A 22,353-nucleotide genomic window follows, 5' to 3' on the forward strand; every position below is an offset into this window, starting at 1 on the left:
CTGGTTCTAGTTCATCGTTTTTGTGCTTTCATCGTTGCGCATTTAAAGGCAAGCGCGATGACATCACCTGATGACTGTCTTTGATTCCATTATCTAGGTCATTAACAATGTTATGGTGGACTTCAGAGATGAAACCTTCGCCTTCAGTAAGTACTGTCATGCAGTTAAAGATTTCGGTCTTTATGACATTTGTTCTTGCGCCTTCTTCAATGTGATCAGCTTTTTGTGGTTCTTTTTTGCACTCTGTTACATATTGAACATTAGTTCGCGCTCTGCCTTATCTCACTATCAGTATTCCTGTATGACTCCAACGTAACTACTTAATAACTGTAGTCTACCAGAAGGGCATGCTCTTCATATACATCTTCGTCAGAAGTGAGTATCTTTATGTTTCTGTCTACAAAACAAAGCATCTCCTGAAACGATTCGAGGTGTCTGCTTATGCGGTGAAGTTGAAGCCTTGTTACAACACTGTGTGGTGCGTGAAGCCATTCAATATCATGCTTGCCGTCGCTCTGATAAGTGCCCTATTCATCGTGAGCTCCGCATTCTTATTACTTGCGGCTGTTATTGAATACACAAGGGTAGTCCCCGGCGCTCACTCCACTCTTCCCGGTGAAGCTTCTTCGTCAGGCGGCCTTCTGTGCTGTTTGATTGTCGATTAATACAGATACGCTGTTTATCGGCACCATTTTGTAGAAACCCACAAATCATCATACAAGAGAGAAGAATAGTGGTCTATGGACAAACATACCAATTTAATGTAACAAAGGCATAATGATAATAGCTAGTGAGAGGGACAGAAGTTTCGACCCAGTAAATCTGTCACAGTAATTCTTCTTGATTAAAACGAGGCACACTCTGGCCTCGTTTTAATCAAGTGTGTCTGCAATCCAAAATAAATAACTCATGTATAGTCAACACCCACACACAATCCGCACTACGCGACCTTTTAGGACCTCAAGACCATACGCGAACTGCTATCCGGACAATACAGTATTGCACTAAGCTTCCCGTGGCTTATATTTTATTGACGCCGTGCTTCATGTTCCACAAACAATAAAAAATAGCTTAGATATTTTGGCTAACTGTACACAAACTACTGCTCTATGCCACGCCTTCTCATGAGAACTTAGCTATTGATAAAGTTATAGCACTTAGCAATTCACTTAGTTCATAAATACTTGGGACTGCTAGCTTCAGCAGTTGCCAATATACCGCAAAAGTCGCCGTATATCGTTTTGTTTTTCCTTCCTACAAATCTGGCCAGTAATAGGAGCATCGTTTCACTACCCATTTATTTTGTGTGCGCTTCTTTGAAAACAAGAAGAACTGGCACCAAGGTTTTCTTTTTCACTTTCAACTAGCGTACGTGTTTTAAATGAATTCGCATAGAATAAACGAGACTGATCTTTTAGCGAGGTTAGGACCCAATGAACAACGGGCCTCATAAATTTGACACATATATAATCGCGGCCATGACAAGGGACACAACATAATCATTCAATGGCTTCCAGGACCTTGCGACGTCAGCGGGAATGACCATGCCGGCGAAGCCGCCCCATCTGCACATGCGGAATCAAGTCAACGTATCTTGATTTCGCTTTCTCGAACAGACGCTGCAGCTGGGCTGCGATTGATGTCCCGTAAATCTACTTTGCCCCTCTGGGGCTCGAACGTTTTCCCCATGTGTCGTTTGCGTTCGTTGTCTCCGCACATACGGATGCCCCTACCGCCTCAGTTACCACGACGTGAACAGACCATGCTGCACCGTCTCTGGCTAGGCGTTGCATTTACAAACTCATATGCTTACCTTATTGGACTGGCCAACAGCCCCTCGTGCGTCACATGCAACATTGATGAGATGCTCGCACACATTATCTGCGTCTGCCCGCGATATAGTGTTCAGAGACAAGTGCTGTGCAGAGTACTGGACCAGTTGGACAATCGTCCACTATCAGAACTGAAAGTTTTAGGTCAGTACTCCCACAGAACGCTTTCTCAAAAGCAAATTTCCTATTTTGGCTATGCATTCCCACCATGCAGGATCTGGGAATGGGTTGTGCGCGTTCACTTCACGCAGCAAAGCCAAATCGTAGGCCATTCAAAAGTACAGCCTTCCGCTGGTCGCCTTTGACGCTGCCATTTTGGGAAACTCTTTTGTCGCGCGCTCTCCCGAACAAACAAGAACCACGAGCGCAGCACGCAAGGCTCCCTACGCACGCACGCAAGAATCGGATGCGTGCGTACGCAGCGGCCCCGTACGCATCACGCACCGTTCGTGTTGCGTTCTGCACATGCGCACTTTGCAGAGCGTAGCTATCTTACGTACCCAACGCCGTTGCGTACGCTACGTACGCAGTACTAAAACTGTCTAATATCTGTGTTCAAATTTAAGGCTGGCTAAGTCGATGAACACACGTGGCGAAAGCGGCACCCAGAGTGTTATTTCTTCTTAGCGTCTTTCTTTCTTTCTTTTCATCCCTTAACCCATTCTCCTTGTGCTGAGTGGCGATCAGCACGCGCTTGTTGTTTACTACCCTGCCTTTACTTCCTCTCTTCTCTCTCTTTCTGTCTATATATTTCTTTATACTGCCAGTCGTCTCTCTTTAGTAACTGATCGTGTTCCACGTACTTAAAGAAGAGCTTATCTGCTTCATGAAGATCACGCCAAGATGACCGGTATACAATAATAGCAACATGATGCCAGCCAAACAGACAGGATCGTTTTTGAGAGGTGCTCAGGTAGCAGGAGTAACGGAGCATGAGAAGCTGCCTGGCGGCATCCTGAAACGATAACTTGAACAAAATGAGTCAGAAGCAGAATCAATTTGTGGCATTAACAAACAGGGTTCTTTGGCGACTGTTCACAGATATTTCCAACATGTGTATGTATGTATGTATGTATGTATGTATGTATGTATGTATGTATGTATGTATGTATGTATGTATGTATGTATGTATGTATGTATGTATGTATGTATGTATGTATGTATGTATGTATGTATGTATGTATGTATGTATGTATGTATGTATGTATGTATGTATGCATGTATGTGCAGTGATAACGCTTTAAAATGGTTTATTGAACATAAGCCGAAAGCACTACCGCAATATTTTCTCCTCTAGGCACCTGCAAAATGGTGAACCTTGCTGAAGAAGCTGAGGCATACCTCAATAAAACCGTTTCCTCGGGCTGGAAAAGCTGGGGTCTGGATGAAAACTACGAGTACTGGACTGGGCACCATCAAATTGATCCAGAGTGAGTAGTTTTATTGTGTTACAGCTGCTCAAGTTGGACATACCGGATACTTAGATAAAGAAGAGTCGGTCACACCAGCCTTCAAGCAGGTGTCTACAAGACGCCTGCAAGATGCTACTTCACGAGTTTGCCGTTCAACAACGCATTATGGGCGAAAAACTAAACTGACATTCATGTTAATGCCACCAACAAGTTCTAATGCAATTTTCAACGTAGTATTTTGTTGCTCAAGCAGAGTGTTTTGCACCACGCCTTCAGCAGCATGTACGTAAGACATCGTCTCGAGGCGTCCAGTTGGTATAATTTACAGTGTCATGTGCTGCTTAACTACGTCAGTAATGCACACCTGAATGTGTTTTTGTTGTAAGCCGGTGAAAAGAAGGTTTTGCCTTAGAATAGGGGTCCCATTGGCTAGTTTGAAAATTTTACCATCATTTTAAGGCCTACTTGTTACTGCTTCATGAGTGGAATATGATCCGAAGTTCCAAGTACACAACTATTCAACATATAATGAACGCTGCTCACGAAGCAATGTTGCCATCTTTCTTGCGCGTCTTGCTAAACTCAAACAAGACGCTACGTTCTTGCTGAATTGTGCTACAATGTCGCTCAAACTGTAGCTAAAACTGCCGAGTCAATTTGAATTCTAGCAAACGTTTCGAAACAACATATTATAGGCTAACATGGCCTAGCGCATGTGCCAGACGCTGCACGTTCATCTAACGTCCATGTAGGCGAGGAATTGATAGCTAGTGTGCCAACAAGGTGTAGAAGCTGGTTTTTATTCTACTCAAATATTTACGAAAGAAGTAATGATGACCGCAGCAAATTTGCGTTTAACTTCGGACTTTACGATGGTTCATGAAAAAAGACGGGTAACTTGATTTTCTTAGCATGAATGTACACTTATTCTACATTATGCCGGCATATTTCTCTAGTTCTCGGGACTCACGAAGGGATAACTCAATCCGCAGCAACGTGTTTACTCATTCTAAAGGGTAGATGCTGTTTACGTCATCCTTATACAGGCCATATAGTTCGTTGCCGCCTGTTTATTCACCTAAAAGCTGCCGTCACTTCCTGTTTGTCCTAAAGCCGTGAGGAACAGAAGTGCTGCGTTCAGATTTGTTTGAACGAGGCCAACTGCTCCGTTATGTGCGCCGTTCTTTCGTCGATATAAATCTCACCATAGTACTTATTGCAATACGTCTCGATATTTAATTTTGCGGTTGTGAATAAGGACTAATCAAACACATTTAGGGAATCTGCAGCACCCGTAGCATTGACGAGACATGGTTTAATAAAGAATAAGGAGTTTAATGACAACCCTTCGGCACTGTCAATCCCATCGTGTGTCCTCCGTGACTGGAAACCGCCGTTCCTTCATCGTGGTCGAAGAACCCAAGCGCCATACAGTCACATTCTGCCACCTGCTTGTAGCGTTCTAGAAAGCCATTTCTGAAGCAGCCTAATTATAAAGTCACCAATATGTCGTCTATGGTACGGACGCTTCTCTAAACAATGTCACCAGGCGTTAAATATAAACACTTGCCGCTAAAGAAACGACACATTTGTTAAATCTCGGGAAAGCCATTATAAAATGGCAACAGAGTCAAAGTGGTAGCCTTCGTCGTAGGTACCGCCGTGAGAACGTTTAACAATATTCGCAGATGTATGCCTAGCTGAGCCAGTCAGGCCAAAAGAAACATCGAAGCTGCATAAGAGAGTTCTCTTACCTTTCGGAAGTACAGGGTCTCTTGTGCCATTCGGCGAAATATGCCGAAAACTAAGCAAGCGCCCTTTAATATATTCGGTGGTATTTATCCGCAAAACTCGAGCCTTTTCAAGTGCTTCACTGTGTCCAAGCTTACTACGAATATATCGCTACCCGAAGTAATGGCTGGCTACCTCGGGGCCGCACCGAAAAACAGCCGATCCAGGTTCAGGCTTGAAGCGATAGAAGCTCTCCTATCACTGGACGCGCTGAATGCTTCGTAGTTCTCAAGTCGTCTTGATGCTGCCCCGCAAAAGCCCGAAAAAGAGTAAAAGATGGATGCCGAAAGACTGTTGTAATGTACCGTTATGCGTGTCCTCGCGGGGTAAAGACAGCATTGTACGATTTTACCGTTTCCATAAAGGGGCACACGACGCGCATCTGAGACCGACATGGATAAGAATCTTGCGCTTTGAGAAAAGTCGATTGATATTAAGCTTGTTTGTTCGAAACACTTTACTCGGGACGATTTATTTATTGCCTCAAGTAGACCATTGCTTTCTCTTGATATATATTAAATACGTAGCTGGCACTTAAAATGGCTGAGCGTACATACTTTGTGTGGGCAGGCACTTTAACAAATTAATGACTTATGCTTAAGCTCCATTTGATTTGAATATATTTTTGGGAACTTGAACTGCCCTAGGGACCAGACACCGGAGTAGAGGACAGGGCGTACGCAATCTTACAAACTAGCCTCCCACCACATTCTCCTTGGTTTAGATAGTTGTGTTTTCTGCCCCAGTATTAGTGCCTTAAGCCGCAAAAATTTCGTCGCTAAATGTACTTTCGCCCGCGGGCACCAGCAGCAAGAACGATAAGTATCTCCGAAAGTCTGAAGTTGATAATGACACTTGTTATGCTGGGAGGAGACATATCGTTTTGATAGCGTGCTTTAGTTCAGCAGTGTAAGCAGAAAATGCTGTTTTCGCATTCAGCGCGGCGAGTTGTCAGTTTAATTGCTCGCAAGAAATTGAGTAACGAGTGCAAAAAGTGCGTTTTCCAGATTTTCGACGTGGCCACAGCGACGCTACCTTGCTTTCCTACCCTGTGCACGCAGCTAAATTCAATTACTACTGGCTCGATCAGTTTCCACGCCATGTATTCATACAATTACAAGTGACATTGCTTGAAAGAAAACCTAAGCAACAGTTCGGAGACCTGCTTGAAGAAACGCAACTTTATCCAATTGGTTATTTACTCCTCACGTTTCGCCGATGTTTGATAATTCCTATGGGTGGCGGGTGTCTGCTGTGTTCCCAAGCACGGGCCCTTCATCTAACCTAGCGCTTCCTCTTCGTCATACTGCCAACCCGAACAAGCGTCAGTCTAGAGACGCAGACTGCCTTATAACACGTATGAGCTAACTATAAAAAGAAAGGTGCACCCCGACTCACAAGCAGAACTCTCATTTGTTTTTATACCAAGACACGCTGAGGAGGTAACAGTTTGCAGCCTTGTTCTATGAGTGCACAATATTCGTATTCAGCTTCTGAATGCACGACAGACGTTACTGCCTCTAACTTGCGGAATGCTATGTAATATACTAAAACCCTAGCCATTGTGTGGACTAGCTTATATGAATCTGAAAAATAGTCAATTGTACACGTAGTCGTGAAGCAATGACGCGAACAAATGCTCGCACCTTTCGGACTCCCACCGCGCACAAACACTAACCTTTTAAATGTGTAGCTTCTTTGACTAGGCGCCCGGTGTCATGTACTCTTCCATTCTGTTCGTCATTCCGTTTCGTAACCCAAAAAACCTATGTCGCCATCTAGGCTGGAATAGGTGAGTTTCGATGAATACAGATTTATTTCTGCTCGCTTATCGCCACCTACTACTGGGCATACGAAGCTCCCACGCGATATTTTGTAAGCAACGTCGGAGGGATAGATAACACATGTACTTGCCTAAACTTCGTCCTTCTGGCTTCCAACGGCTTCATGACCTTGCAAAATTCATCATTTTAAACAATGCGCTGCTTTATAAGTATCTAAACACCACCAATAAGATTATCCGACGGCAGGATTTAAGCCCACGACGTCTTGTACTGCAGCCTCATATAAAAATCATTACGCCATGAATGCTTTCCTTTTGTTCTTTACTATAATTGTATAATTGTCAAAGACGATGAGATAAAATCTTCGTTTTACAATTAATATTGGTCCGAGGCGGAATACACGGAGAATGCTGAAGGCACCGGCTGATACTAGAACATGGCGGACGAAGCGCCCGAGCAACAACAGCCATTACTCGTCATCTTCCCTTGTGTGCATGTCCTCTTCTGCATTGCAACACTACGCCGCCGCGGTTCGAACGCTGACCCGGTGCAAGCAATTATCGCCTGGCAAAGGCACGCACGTAGCGCTTTAAACGGGAGACAGTGTCGCGATGCAGAACAGGTCATGCAGACAAGAGAAGACGTAGAAGTGCTGTTGTTTCTGGGGCGCTTCGACCCCCATAATCTAGTGTCAGCTCGTGCCTTCAGCATTCGCCTTGCATAAACAACATTTGTGCTTGTCTCCGCCTCGCAACATTTTGGCGGAAGGGCGGGGTACCAACACGGAGCTCCGCAGTAGTTGTCGTGTGAGCCCTGACAGGATTATCGACAGCCAAAGCGCCACAATGACCGACCGCCTACCTCCGGTGCCACAGATTGTGACCTTCGTCGTGTTGTGCCAGCCGCGAGACCCAGGGCCTTTCAATGGCATCGATGGCATGGACGTTGAAGACTGGATTTCTTGGTATGAGAGTGTAATCAAAAAGAATCGGTGAGACGCAACCCTAACGCTAGCGAACGTGATATTCTTCATCCGAGACACAGCGCTAGCATGGCACGAGACCCATGAACACGACATAATGAGTTGGGACGTCTGCAAAACAGAAGCTCCTAGACCTCTTTGGAAAGCCCTTTGGCCGTCAGCTGGCAGCGAAGAAGGAGCTATCGACCCGTGCGCCAACGTCAACAGAATCTTAGGTGGCGTATATTCAAGATGTCCTTGCGCTCTGTCGTAAAGTTCACAAAGATATGAACGACATCAACAAGATTGGCCACATCCTGAAGGGCACAGCAGATGACGCATTCAATGTGCTTATCTGCAAGAACTATGACTCGGTGGATGCGATCAACAAAGAGTGCCGCAATTTCGAACTGGTTAAGAGTCGCCGCATTACGCAGCAGTTCAACAGGCTAAATACAGCTTCGACGTATTCGTGTAACGGCCACGTGGACCTCCTCTGTCTGTATAAGAAAATTTGACGCGTTTATTCCTTCGCGAGCTTGAAGCCATGTCTCCCGCCCTTCCCCGTCAGCATTGCCCAGACAACACATGTTCTGTCTCACTTATACAGGCCGTTGTCATACAAAAGATGGCAAATTTAGGCCTTCCGTCTCTCTGCCCAATTCGTGATGCCACTGTGTGTCAGGACCGGCCCCGTCCAACTACTGCTTTCTCGTTTTCAGCGGCTGCAACTTGCCGTTGTAACCCAGACAACTGGAAAACACCGGACGATAGACCGATTTGTTTCAACTGCTCGCGCGTTGGACATATCGCTCGCCATTGCTGCAGTTGTTGGTCATCGCTCCTTAGGGGGAGCTTTCCTTCCGACCGTCCAGATCAAGGTGCTCCACGTTTCTCAGTGCGTCCTTCATCTACGAATACTGAAAACGTACCTACGGCCCTCCGAACCAACCGGTCACCATCACACTTAAGTCATACGTCTTGTTCACCGCAGGCCCCCCGTTCTTCGTCCCTCGCGTTCGTGCCACAGGAAAACTAGCAAGTTAAGCTCCCGGAGGTGTCGCTGCATCAACGACCCAGCCTGCAAATCCTCTGGTCACATTGCCTTCCCTTGGAACGATATTAGACGTTGAAGTGGATGGAGTCCCAGTCAAGTCTCTCGTCGACACCGGTGCGCAGATGTCTGTAATGAGTGCCACCCTTTCCAAAAGACACAGAGGTCCTCACGCCTGCCGTACCGTGCACAGCACGCGTTGCCGACGGCCGTACGCCACCGGTTCACGGCATGCCTACAGCACGAGTAACGATTCCCGGCCGTCAAACCACCGTCTTATTTATTGTATTAGACCGCTGTCCGCATGACCTGATTTTGGGGCTGGACTTTCGACCTATTCTGCCCTAATAGATTGCGCTACATGTGTCATGCAGTTGGACCTTCCATCTCCCCGCAGGGGCGTCTGCGTCAGCAGGCGTTTGGTGTGTTGCGACACCACGTACCCGAGCACACGAGGGTTGGACCCTCCCGCGTGTAGCCGTGCGCGGCTTAGCCGTGTCTGGGGAAAAGGGGATCCTGGGGGTTGAGCCGAAGCTGGGTGTTTGGACCTTTAAGACCCCCCGGCGGAGGCAACACACCTCTTCGGCCTCGGCTTCACACAGGCTGCACCTCCAGACTGACCCACCTGGAGGAAATCGGCAGTCGCCTTTTCCTGTCCTCCTCTCCATTCTTCGTCTTTCTCTCCCACTTGTACATCTTTCCTGTCTTCTCTTCCTATTACTTCCGTATTTCCTGGCGGCAAGGGTTAACCGTGTGTAATATATCCTGCCTTGGGTATATATATATATTAGGTTATAGCGGCGATGCATGGCTGGCGTCTGCAGGTATTCTTCCAACCTTGTAGCGTCCCCTTGTTGGGCTCGGTGGTGGGTGGCCACCATCGCCGCCGAATTTTCCTGCTCTATATGGCAAATAACTTTCCTCCGCTACCTGATCGCTCCCTGAAGAGGGGGCGCACCGATGAAACATTCACTTTCTTCATGCAGCCAAAACAATCTTTTCCAAAGTACCATGTTGTACATAGTCAGAACGATAAGAAAACAGTCAGAATGATCTCACCATTTGTTGTAGCGAAATCTCTCACTGAAGCAATTGGCCCAGGCTATAAAGTAACGAAGATGGGAAGTGGCGATCTTCTTCTCGAACTCCGCGACAAAGTGCAGTATGACAAACTGTCGAAAGTTGTAGCATTTGTGGAAATTCCCGTCTCAGTGGGCCCACACAGATCAATGAACACAGTGCGCGGGGTCGTCTCAGAAGATGACCTCCTCGAACTGAGCGAAAGTGAACTCCTTGAAGGATGGCAAGACCAGAACGTAGTCAAAGTTCAAAGAATAACATTGAGGCGAGATGACAAGCAAATACCTACCAAACACATAATCATTACTTTCGGAACCTGCAACCTACCTGAAACAATAGAAACCGGTTACTGTAAGCTTCGCGTCAGACCGTATATCCCAAGTCAGCGTCGATGCTTCAAGTGTCAGCGCTTTGGGCATGGGTCGCAGAACTGCAGAGGACGTGCTACTTGTGCCAAGTGTAGTTCTTCTGAACACACTTCTGACATCTGTACATCAACACACCACTGCGCCAACTGTGAAGGAGACCACCCCGCCTACTCCCGATCGTGCCCTACTTGGAAAAAAGAAAAACAAATCATAGAACTGAAAGTAAAACTCAACCTATCATTTCCAGAGGCACGTAAGCGTTTCTCACTCCAAAATCAGTCCAGTCCTTCCTACACCGATGTGGCGCGCCGGGGGGCAGCGCTACATCTTCAGGCGGCCGCGCAAGTCACACGGAGTGTGACGGCGGTTACGCCATCAGCCCCCCTGGCGGGAGCAGCCACGGCTCTTCCGCCCCCTACCACGAAGGGCCAGCAGACCTCCGAGCCTGCCGGTCCCAGGGCCACTGCCCGTGCAGACAGGCCCGAAAAACCCCCGCGCGTTCCCGCTGAGCGGGCGTCATCCAGCGCCTTTGACGAGGCGATGGATGTAACAAAAACTTCTCCGGTGTCTCAGACGCCGAAGGAACGGCGTTGCTCCCTGGAGCGCGCCAAGAAAAAAGAAATACCCCGCATCAAGGGGCCTGAAAAGGTCCCTTGAGCCAGCCTAAGTGATATCTCTTGACACACAGCACATAAACACAAACAATATGGATACACAAATATTACACTGGAACGTGAGAGGTCTGATCCACAACCTCGACGATATCAAAGAACTCTTACACAAATACAATCCAAAGGTGCTGTGTGTTCAGGAGACACATCTTAAATCTACGCAAACAAACTTTCTTAGGCAATACGCTATTTACCGGAAGGACCGAGAGGATGCTGTTGCATCGTCCGGCGGGGTAGCAATAATAGTAGACAGAGGCGTTGCTTGTCGGCAACTGCAACTCCGAACTCCTCTTGAGGCAGTTGCTATCCAAGCAGTACTATTCAATAAACTAGTTACTATCACGTCCGTATACATCCCCCCAAGTTATCAACTCTTTAGCACAACATTTAAAAGCTTTATTGATGAGCTTCATCACCCTTACATAGTCGTCGGTGATCTAAACGCGCATAACCCACTGTGGGGCGACTCTCGCTGCGATGCGAGAGGACGGCTTGTAGAAACCATCCTGTTCTCTTCAAGTTCCTGCTTGCTTAACAAGAAAAAGCCAACATTTTACAGCTCTACACACAAAACATTTTCCTCGATAGATCTAAGCATAGCGTCTAGTACAATTGTGCCATATCTGGAGTGGGATGTCATTAATAACCCTTATGGAAGTGATCACTTCCCTATCGTTCTAAACCTCAAAAAACAAAGTGAGTGTCATGCACATCTTCCTCAATGGAAAGTTGACTCAGCCGACTGGACAAAGTTTCGCGAACTAACACAGCTGCCCTGGAATGATATCTCTGAACTTAGCTTAGACGACGCAGTAGCATACATAACAGCGTTCATTATTGAGGCTGCATCAGTATGCATTCCACAAACAAATGGGTCGCCCTCGAAACGACGTATTCCATGGTGGAATGAGGAGTGTAGGGAAGCCAGGAAAAAGCAGAACAAGGCTTGGAGCCTCCTCCGTAACTCCCCAACCACAGAGAATCTGATTAATTTCAAGGCGATGAAGTCGCAAGGTAGAAGAACGCGCCGCTGCGCTAAACGAGAAAGTTGGAAAAGCTACATAAGCAGCATCAACTCGTATACAGACGAACAAAAAGCCTGGAACAGGGTTAACAAAATAAAAGGCCGCGAAACTCATCCCTTACCTTTATTAAATACACAAGGAGACACTCTGGAGGATCAGGCAGATAGTCTAGGAGCACATTTCGAGCACATTTCTAGTGCATCTCATTACACAGATACATTCCTAAAATACCAGCGACGAGCAGAACAGATGAAATTGGGTCTGAACAGCTTATCCAATGAAGCATACAATCGTCCATTTGGAATGGCTGAGTTCCAGGCCTCACTGAATTGTTGCAACAAGTCCGCCCCAGGAAGTGACAGAATAATATATGAGATGATCAGACACATACACCCTGAAACCCAAGAAACACTACTGTTACTCTTCAATTCAATGTTCTCCGCAGGCTACATTCCGTTTGCCTGGAAAGAAGCAATCGTAATACCCATTCTCAAAGAGGGCAAGGACCCTTCCTCACCCGACAGTTATAGGCCTATAGCTCTGACAAGTTGTATATGCAAATTATTTGAGAAAATGATTAACCGTCGCCTCATCCATTTTCTTGAAAGCAACAAGATACTCGATCCCTTACAGTGCGGTTTTAGAGAGGGTAGATGCACAACCGATCACCTTGTCCGCATCGAGACAAATATCCGTGAGGCCTTTGTCCACAAACAGTTTTTCCTGTCCGTATTTTTAGATATGGAGAAGGCATACGACACAACCTGGCGCTTCGGAATCCTCCGTGATCTGTCCGAAATGGGAGTTCGAGAGAACTTGCTATGTGTCATTCAGAGTTACCTCTCGGATCGCACGTTCCCTGTTAGAGTTGGTAACGTTCTGTCTCGTCCATTTACGCAAGAGGCTGGTGTTCCACAAGGAGGTGTGCTGAGCTGCACTCTTTTTATTGTCAAAATGAGCTCCATCCAGACTGCCATACCACGTAGTATGTTTTATTCTGTATATGTGGACGACATCCAGATAGGTTTTAAATCATGTAATCTAAGTATCTGTGAGCGACAAGTACAGCTTTGCATAAATAAACTGTCTAACTGGGCGGACGAAAATGGTTTTAAGCTAAATCCGAGAAAAAGTACGTGCGTCCTGTTCTCTAATAAGAGAGGTATACTGGCGGAACCTGTAATCAATCTCAATGGAGAACGGTTATCTGTGAGCTGTGAACACAAATTCTTAGGGATCCTTTTAGACAGTAAGCTAACCTTTGTGCCACACCTGAAGTATCTTAAGGCAAAGTGTCTCAAGACTATGAATCTTCTGAAGCTGTTGTCACGCACAGCTTGGAGAAGCGACAGGAGATGCCTAATAAAGTTGTACAAAAGTCTAATATTAACACGCCTTGACTATGGCGCCATAGTCTATAATTCTGCAGGACCTAGTAGAGTAAAAATGCTAGATCCTGTCCACCACCTAGGCATCCGCCTTGCTACAGGTGCCTTTAGGACTAGCCGTGTGCAAAGCCTTTACGTCGAATCTAATGAATGGTCCCTATACTACCAAAGGACATATTTAAGTTTTTCGTATGCCTTGAAGGTAAAATCAGCTGTGGATCATCCATGTCATTCAATTATTCACGACTCCTCCACGGCCAGGCTGTTCCGTAACCGCCCAGGTGTCCGGCCTCCTCTGTCCCTCCGGTTGGAAGCACGCTCAGAAAAAACAGGTGTCTGTCTTTTAGAGAATGTCTTAATGGCGCCCTCTCCGCTTCCACCGCCTTGGGAGTGGCAAACTATTCAATGTGACATCTCTTTCTTGGAATTATCGAAACAAGCACCTGAGGCTCACATACAATCACATTTTATTGAACTTAAAGATAAGTATTCCTGTGACGAATATTACACAGATGCTTCGAAGTCTCCTACTGGTGTTGCTTATGCAGCTCTCGGACCCTCATTTTCAACATCTGGTCCGCTAAACCCACACACCAGTATCTTTACGGCAGAAGCATACGGATACTTTCGGCTGTTAAACACATAAGGAGCAGAAATGTCGCTAAGGCTGTTGTCTTTACAGACTCATTAAGTGTCGTGAGAGCCCTGATTAGCTTACGAATACATAAGAATCCCGTTTTGAATGAGCTGTATAGCTTGTTGTGCTACGCATATATTTGCAACCAAGCGATTATCCTATGCTGGGTACCTGGCCATAAAGGCATAAAAGGCAACGTAGCTGCTGACGAAAACGCTACGTCAGTGAGTTTTAGCACAACAGATGGAAACATCCCCATTCCTGCCCCAGACCTAAAGCCCTTTCTGCGCCGTAAATTGAGGAATCATTGGCAAGAAGAGTGGGATACACAAACACAGAATAAGTTACACATTATAAAACCAAAATTGCGGAATTGGATAAATGACAAAACAACACGGTACAGGGAAGTACTTCTCTCCCGATTAAGAATAGGACACACTTACAGTACTCACTCCTACCTCTTGACTGGCGGGGCCCCTCCTACTTGTAGTAGGTGCGGCGATAGCCTGACTGTCCTCCATGTTCTTATCCAGTGCCCTGCAATAGAAACAGAGAGGAAAAAGTATTTCCCTTCTGCATATCGGGAAAATATACCACTTCACCCTGCATTTTTTCTTAGTGATGAACCGTTTTTTAAACTGCAAATAGTTTTAGATTTCTTAGCTGAAACCGACATTCTGAAAATAATTTGGCCAGGAAATTTTAACACGTGATTACCAGCCCTTGCATTCGAGGGCCGTCTTGATGATTTAGTGTAACTGTTGTCTGGTCTTATGTTTTTATCAAAACACAACTGCCATCGTCCACGTCCATAATTAATCAGTGTCATTATTTTACTAGCTATATATATACGTCATTTAGAGCGAAAGTTATAGGCCCTTATACAGCCATATCACACCTACCATAATAAATTCACTGTCCACGCCATTCAGAATAAATCCTTTAAGTTACCATTTGTCATGGTGCTCTTTGGCCACAACTGGCCCTTGCGCCATTAAAAACCACATATCATCATCACCTTCCATCTGACAGCTATTATGTTTCTGATGCACATCGTCCGTCCTTCTGTTCTGCCAAATTGGCCCGGTTGCTGCCTCAAGCCGATACTACAGTACCTTTTAACGCTCGACCACATGTTACTGATCGCGACTACATCGTCTCTCTGCTTGTCGACGTTATTCTACAGCATGGCGTCGTGCTCCCAAATACCGTTGTCACCATTCTCGATAATTCTACTTGACTTCCCTTTCACAACTTTGGGTCTGTTGCACATGTTCTTCCCGGTAACATGACAGTGGCCCGTCTGATACCTGTGCACGGGTATTAGATATCTCCGCTCGCGCCCACTATTTCGACCTTTGTCAGCCCAATCATCGCGTGTTCCCGTTCGGCTTCGTCACCCTACCACAACGTCAATAATATGATCGCTACCGACTTCTCTCCAGTTCAAACTCAAGACCTTAGGCGCATTCTGTTTAGTTACCACGATATTTTTTTCATTTCGATGGCCGCCTGCTCGGCTAGACAGCCGTAGTCACTCATCAGATTCACACCGGGAACGCAAGTGCCGTCCATCGACGCCCCTGCCACGTGTCTGCTGCAGAGCGCGGCATCATTCAAAGAGCAGTCATGAAGATCGGGAAGAACATCATCGAGCCTTCCGCTAGTCCGTCGGCCTCAACAGTTGTCCTGGTTGAGAAAAAAGACAGCACCTGGAGATTTTATGTTGATTATCACCGTCTGAACAAGATCTCCAAAATGGACGTGTGTCCATTGCCTCGTATCGATGATGCATTTGACTGCCTACATGGGGCAAAATATTTTTCATCGATTCACCTCCCCTCGGGCTACTGACAGATCGCTATTATGAGAAGGATCGCGAGAAGACAGCCTTTATTATGCCTGATGGACTCTTCAATTCAGAGTCATGCCCTTCGGGGTTAAATGCCCACGCGACGTTGGAGAGGATCATGGATGCCCTTGTCCGAGGCTTGAAGTGAACCATTTGTATGTGTTATCTCGATGACGTAATCGCTTTTGCTCCAACATATTAAACCCACATTGAGCGCCTCGCGACTGTCCTTACTGTGTTTCGCGCTTCGAAACTTCAGCTCAAGTAGTCTAAGTGTCACTTTGGTCGTCGCGAAATAACCGTTCTCGGGTGCCTTGCAAACGCCAATAGAATTCGACCTGACCCGGCCAAAGTTCGAGCCGGGCAAGACTTTCTTGTACAGTGCTCGGTTAACGACGTTCGCCGCTTCATAGGCTTCATAGGCTTCATAGGTTCGTATTTTCGTCGCTTTGTTCCAAATTCGGCTGACATTGCTCGCCCTCTAACCGAGTTTTTGAAGAACGACATCGCTTTCGTGTGAGGTCAGCGGCAGGGCGAAGCCTTCACAGCACTCATCAGACTCTTGACGAGCTCCCAAATTTTAGCCCATTTTGACCCTTCAGCAGCCACTGAAAACAGTGCAGAAGCTAGTCGTCATGGCATTGGCACTGTTCTTGCCCAGTTTCAGCGTGCTCACGAGTGCGGTATCGCTTACGCAAGACGTCTTCTGCCCAGAGAGCGCAACTATTCTATCACGGAACGAGTGTGCCTAGTGTTGGTTAGGTCGTTAGACCTAACCAACACCTATTTGGTCGCCATTTCGGCGTAATTACCGACCGCCACGGGCCCTGCGGGCCCTCCTTGTTGAAGGACCCTACAGGGCGTCTTGTGCGTTGGGCATTGCGCTCGCAAGCGTACACTTTCTCTGTAGTGTACAAATCCGGCTGTTTACATCAGGACGCCGATTGTTTGTCCTGTCACCCTGTTGACCCACCGGAAGCCACAGACCTCAGATCCGTCACCAGCATTATGCCCATCTCAGGCTTCCTCAGCATTGGCGATGAACAGCATCGTGATCTCGTTCTGTGAATCATCATGGATCGGTTAAGCTTACCAACTCCTGATTCTTCCCATCGTCTCTTCTGTATTTCCGACGGAGTCCTATACAAACGCAACTTGCGCCCTGATGGTGCTGACCTACTGCTGGTCGTACCGGGGCACCTTCAAAGCACCGTGCTTGAACAACTCCATGACGCGCCCACCACTGGGAATCTCAGTGTTACTGGCACCTTTGACCGAGTCCGGCGCCGTTTCTTCTGATCCGACCTCTAACGCTCTGTGTGTCGGTATGTGACTGCTTGCGACCTGTGCCAATGCCGGAAGCCTGCTCCCATGGCTCCAGCTGCGCTTTTACAACCCATCAACATTCTTACTGAGCCTTTCTTTCTCTTTTTCGTGGGACTCGACCTACTTCGCCCTTTCCCTTTCTCAACTAAGGGTTACAAATACGCTGCGGTTGCAACCGATTACGCCATGCGCTTCGCCATTACGGGAGCTCTGCCTAGAAGTTGCGCCACTGACGTCGCGGATTTCCTCTTACACAGCATCATCGTGCACCACGGTGCTCTACGTCAGCTCCTCATGGATCCCGGACGTTACTTCTTTTCAAAGGTCATTGATGATATCCTCCACTCATGCTGTACTGATCAATAGTCACTGCTTACCATCTACAGACTAACGGCCTTAGAGCGACTGAACAATATGCTTACCGACATGTTAGCTATATACGTTTCTCTAGACCACCAGGACTGGGACGTTGCTTCGCGTACAATTCGTCCCGCCATGACACTGCAGGTTGCCCGCCATATTATCTACTGTTTGGCCGGGATCCCGTTTTGCCCTTGGACACTGTACTTCTACAAGTCGCACAGTCGCACACCGCTTTGCCAGCGACGCAATTTCTATGGCAACACATGCCCGTCAGACTTTCCGAGCTTGCCTCAACGATTCCGGAGCTCCCCAGAAGTCGCGTTACGATGCGCATCATAGGGGCGTGCGGTATATAGCTGGCTTCCTCGTGCTCCTGTGGTCACCCTCTCGTCGTATAGGCCTGTCGGAAAAACTTCTGTCGGGATATTGAAGTCTCTACCGAATCCTGTTACAGCTTTCAGATGTGTCGTACGAGATTGCTCCCAACCAGCCAGGCCCGTCGTCCATACAGCCAAGAACTGATGTTCATGTCCTGTTCTGCATAGCGACACTATGTAACAATGATTCCACTTAGGCACCCCATCGGGTAGACCCATTTGCACTTTTTGCCCATTTCCAGTAATAAGTTTAGAGGTTCGCGAGAGTTCTCTATAGCAGGACGAGCATCAATGTCTGCATGGCAACAGCCATGCATGATGTCCAAATGCAAAGCGGAACCAGTAACACCATAATATCACGTGGGGAGCTATCCTCGTTATCCATCATTAGGCACTTTATTCTCTGTGCGTCCAAAAAGAAATTCCCATTTAAGATCGTTTGCAGGACAACCCAGAACAACACGCCCTCCCAGCATTGCAGGAATACGTGCTCAGTTCTTTCTGGTCTGCAGCACAAGGAATAGTGGTCGCCCCCCGTAACGAAGAATCGCTTTTCAGGCAGCCGTGCTTTAACTGGCAAAAAAAAACCTGTGTGTAATTTTAAAATAATGATATTACCGCAGGATGCACAGGCGTATTTTTTACACGTTTCAGCCCTCTTCGCCATGTTCCCCAGTAGAACTGAGTGAGGCACAATGTAATTGGGAGAACAACATAACATAAATCCTTATACAATTTTTTACCGGAGCTATGCTTAAGTATTCAATAAAAAATCGTGCCTACAGGAAGCGACACGACTCAACAACTCATTTGATGTAATCCTGCGGTCGACCTTTCATGACTACTAGGAGCAACTGGGGTGCGACAAACTGGGGTAAAGCACTGGCCGGCAGTACTTGGTAGGCTGTGCGCAAGAAAGGATCTTGAACGTCTCTAAGGTACGAAAGTCGATTTAGAAGCTGTCTCAGAAACAAATGCGATAAACTCAGGCTGCCATTGCGGACAAGCCAGAACATGTTCCTCCGGCTTGTTCATTCATATAAACAGTGCAAAAACCCGATGAAGTCTCTCTCTGCATATTTGTTCTAGAACCGTTGGAACATTGCAACAGGTACCAGAATTTACTAATGAAAGACGCAGAAATGTGGCCAATAGACAGAATGTGTCCAGATTGCGATGTCATATCGAATGAACATTCATGGCTTTGAAGAAACTAACAAAGTTATGAGGAATCTTTAGATATATGCGTAAAATTGCACTGTAGCACTGATAACAAATTTCTCTTTTTATGCACCAACGCTAGAAGTGTTATCGCTAATGGTATTGCACTCTCATCGCTCATCGATTCATTCCAGGCTTATTTAGTGTTACTTACCGAGACCTGGCTTAACAACACCATACACGATAACAACATCTTTACGAGTGAATCCACTTTCAAGTTTTTTCGATGTGATAGGCAACAGCGTAGAGGGGGCGGTGTGCTCATCGCGATAAAGGAAGTATTCATCGCCGCACCCATCATTATCGATTATTTTCTGGAATGTATTTGGATTTCCTTGAAGGGTGCTGCATTTGGTGTGATAATTGGCGTTTCTTACCGTCCACCCGACATGTCTGGCGCGTTTTCCGAAGAGTATCATCGAGTGCTGAGCGAGGTGTGCGCGCATTTTCCGAAGTCGGCAATTATCATATTTGGCGATTTCAATTTTCCAAATATAGATTGGTCGACGCTCTCCGTATCGGCCACGGATGCGGCCGCACATACCTTTATCGGCACTTGTCTTGACTTTTCATTAACCCAACTTATTAGTCAACCAACACGATCCACTGAAACTTCTGCCAATATACTAGACTTAGTTTAACTAATAATCCTGATATATTATCCCACATAACTCATGAAGCAGGCATCGCTGACCATGGTGTCATAACTGGATGCATTAACTTTTGCTTGAGCAAAAGAATAATTACTAAAAAGAAAATAAGGTGTTACGGTAAAGCCAATTTCGAGGCAATTAAGAATGAATTAACAACATTTTCATGTCAATTTCTGCATGATTTTCATTCACGTTCCATTGAACAGAACTGGGTCCTCTTTAAGGCCACCCTCAGTTCACTCATTGACACCTACATTCCTGTGTTATCCATTTCCTGCAAAAGCAGTTCTCCATGGTTTACAAACAAGCTTCGGCGGCTTAATAACAAAACAAAAGACTTTACAGGCAGGCTAAGGTGACTGGTCTAGCGAGTGCCCATGATAAACACAAAGCGTGTCAAAAGGCTTATAACGCATTGCTAAAATCCACTCGCAATAACTTTTTTTCTCATGATTTACCGTCCACGCTAAAGAATAATACTCGTCACTTTTGGCGTGTAGTGAACCCTGCAATTCCCACTGACATCATTCTTACTGATTCTTTTGGTGTTCCCATCCCCGATTCAGATTGCGCTCAACTTCTTAATGATACGTTTGTAACAATTTTCACTCATGAAGACGTTAACTCATTGCCAACTTTAAAGACATTAGTGGGAATCACAATGCATGAGGTAGACATCAGTGAGGCTGGTGTTTTATTTCTACTAACCAATCTTAATATGTCGTCTAGTGCCGACCATCTAGGTTTCAACATTAAAATTTTAAAGAATACATCACATAGTATTTTTTCCTATGTTAACAGCTCTATTTTCCCCAGTCACTATCAACTGGTGGTATTCCTAATGACTGGCGCATTGCTAAAATAATACCCATTTTCAAATCAGGTGATCGTGCTTCTCCCCTTAATTATCGTCCCATCTCCTTAACCAGCACTACTTGTAAATTACTCGATCATATCATACACAGTCAAGTCATCAACTTCCTTGAAGACCATAACATTATTTTAGAGCATCAGCACGGTTTTCGCAAGGGCTACTCATGCGACACACACAACTTTCCGGATTTATTAACGACATACACGCACTAATAGACGCCGCGTTCCAAGTTGACGCAATATTTTTAGATTTTTATAACGCATTTGACCGTGTTCCACACCATAGGTTGTTACTTAAACTTTCACAGCTTAACATTCACCCTACTATAATTGCATGGATCACCGATTTTCTCTCATCTAGAATTCAGTTTACATCAGTTAACAATTCCAACTCATGTTATGCTGATGTTACGTCTGGAGTTCCACAAGGCAGCGTACTTGGTCCTTTACTCTTTCTAATTTATATTAATGATTTACCCAGTTGCGTGTCATTTAAAATCAGACTATTTGCAGGCGATTGTATAGTTTACCGATGTGTAACAAGTAACACTGATAGCCACCTACTACAAACTGACCTGGACGCAATAAGTGCATGGTGTTCTAATTGGTTAATGCCATTAAATATTTCCAAAACTAAACTCATGCCTTTCACCAATAGGCCACGGATTCTAACCATCTACTCCCTTGATAACAACCCTGTGGAACTCGCAACTACTTACAAGTACCTTGGCATCAATCTTCAGTCAAACTTATCATGGAATAATGACATTAATCTTACCCTTGCCTCTTCGAATCGTTCTCTCAGACTTATTAAACATGACTTAAAAGAAGCCGCAATGCATGTTAAAAAACTAGCATACACAACATTAATCCGTCCTAAACTAGAATACGCGTCTGCCATCTGGGATCACGAACAAGCTTATATCATCAGTAACATCGAAGCCTTGCAGAACCGTGCTGCGCGATTTATATTTTCAGATTATTCACGTTACACCAGCGTCACCTCGTTAAATAATAAAGCTGACTTGAACAACTTAGCACTTCGCCGTAAAATTTCTCGCCTAACACTTTTCCATAAGCTTTATCACCATCCATCACTTCACGATGATTTCTCTCAGTCACCAACAGTTATTTTTCCACGCCGTGACCATCCATACAAAGTCAAACGCATTAACTGCCAGTCATCCCATTATGCATATTCGTTCTTACCACGCACAATAACTGAATGGAGTGCCTTACCATCAGTCATTGCCACGGAACCAGACTTGACTAAGTTTCAACATTTAATTCGCTCACGACTTGTCGTCTAATCGTATTATTATTCTTTTTTGGGACTTTTACAGTGTTTTCGATGTTTGTTGGTGTTTTGCATTGCAGTTGCCTTATGTTCTTCTAATATGTACTAATGTTTTCTCTGTAATAATTGTGACCTAATTATCTTGTATATTACCTATGTTTCACTGTATTATTACTTCTGTTACACTTTCTTGTTTTTAGTATGTACTAACTATGACCAGTGCTTGTGATTGCCCCCCCCCCCCCATGTAATACCCTCGTAATGAGGGCCTTTGGGGGTATGTTGAATAAACAAATAAATATAGAAATTTTGTATTCCCCGAAAGTAATCAATGTTCCACCAAGCTGTTCACGGGGCCAATTGCTTACCTCAACAGTTTTTATTTACT

At 45.7% G+C, this 22,353-nt stretch overlaps 1 protein-coding gene across 1 annotated transcript in view; it reads left to right on the top strand.

Moving 5' to 3' along the window:
- The window catches only part of LOC129386583 (uncharacterized), a 61,980-nt gene that overhangs the window by 25,448 nt on the left and 14,179 nt on the right, over positions 1-22,353 (top strand). Inside the window, exon 3 of the mRNA XM_072287557.1 lies at positions 3,130-3,262. Within this exon, the coding sequence (XP_072143658.1) occupies positions 3,130-3,262 (133 nt within the window). The remainder of the gene's footprint in view (positions 1-3,129; positions 3,263-22,353) is intronic.

This window comes from Dermacentor andersoni, chromosome 4 (assembly GCF_023375885.2).
Source record: "Dermacentor andersoni chromosome 4, qqDerAnde1_hic_scaffold, whole genome shotgun sequence".
Lineage (NCBI taxonomy): Eukaryota > Metazoa > Arthropoda > Arachnida > Ixodida > Ixodidae > Dermacentor > Dermacentor andersoni.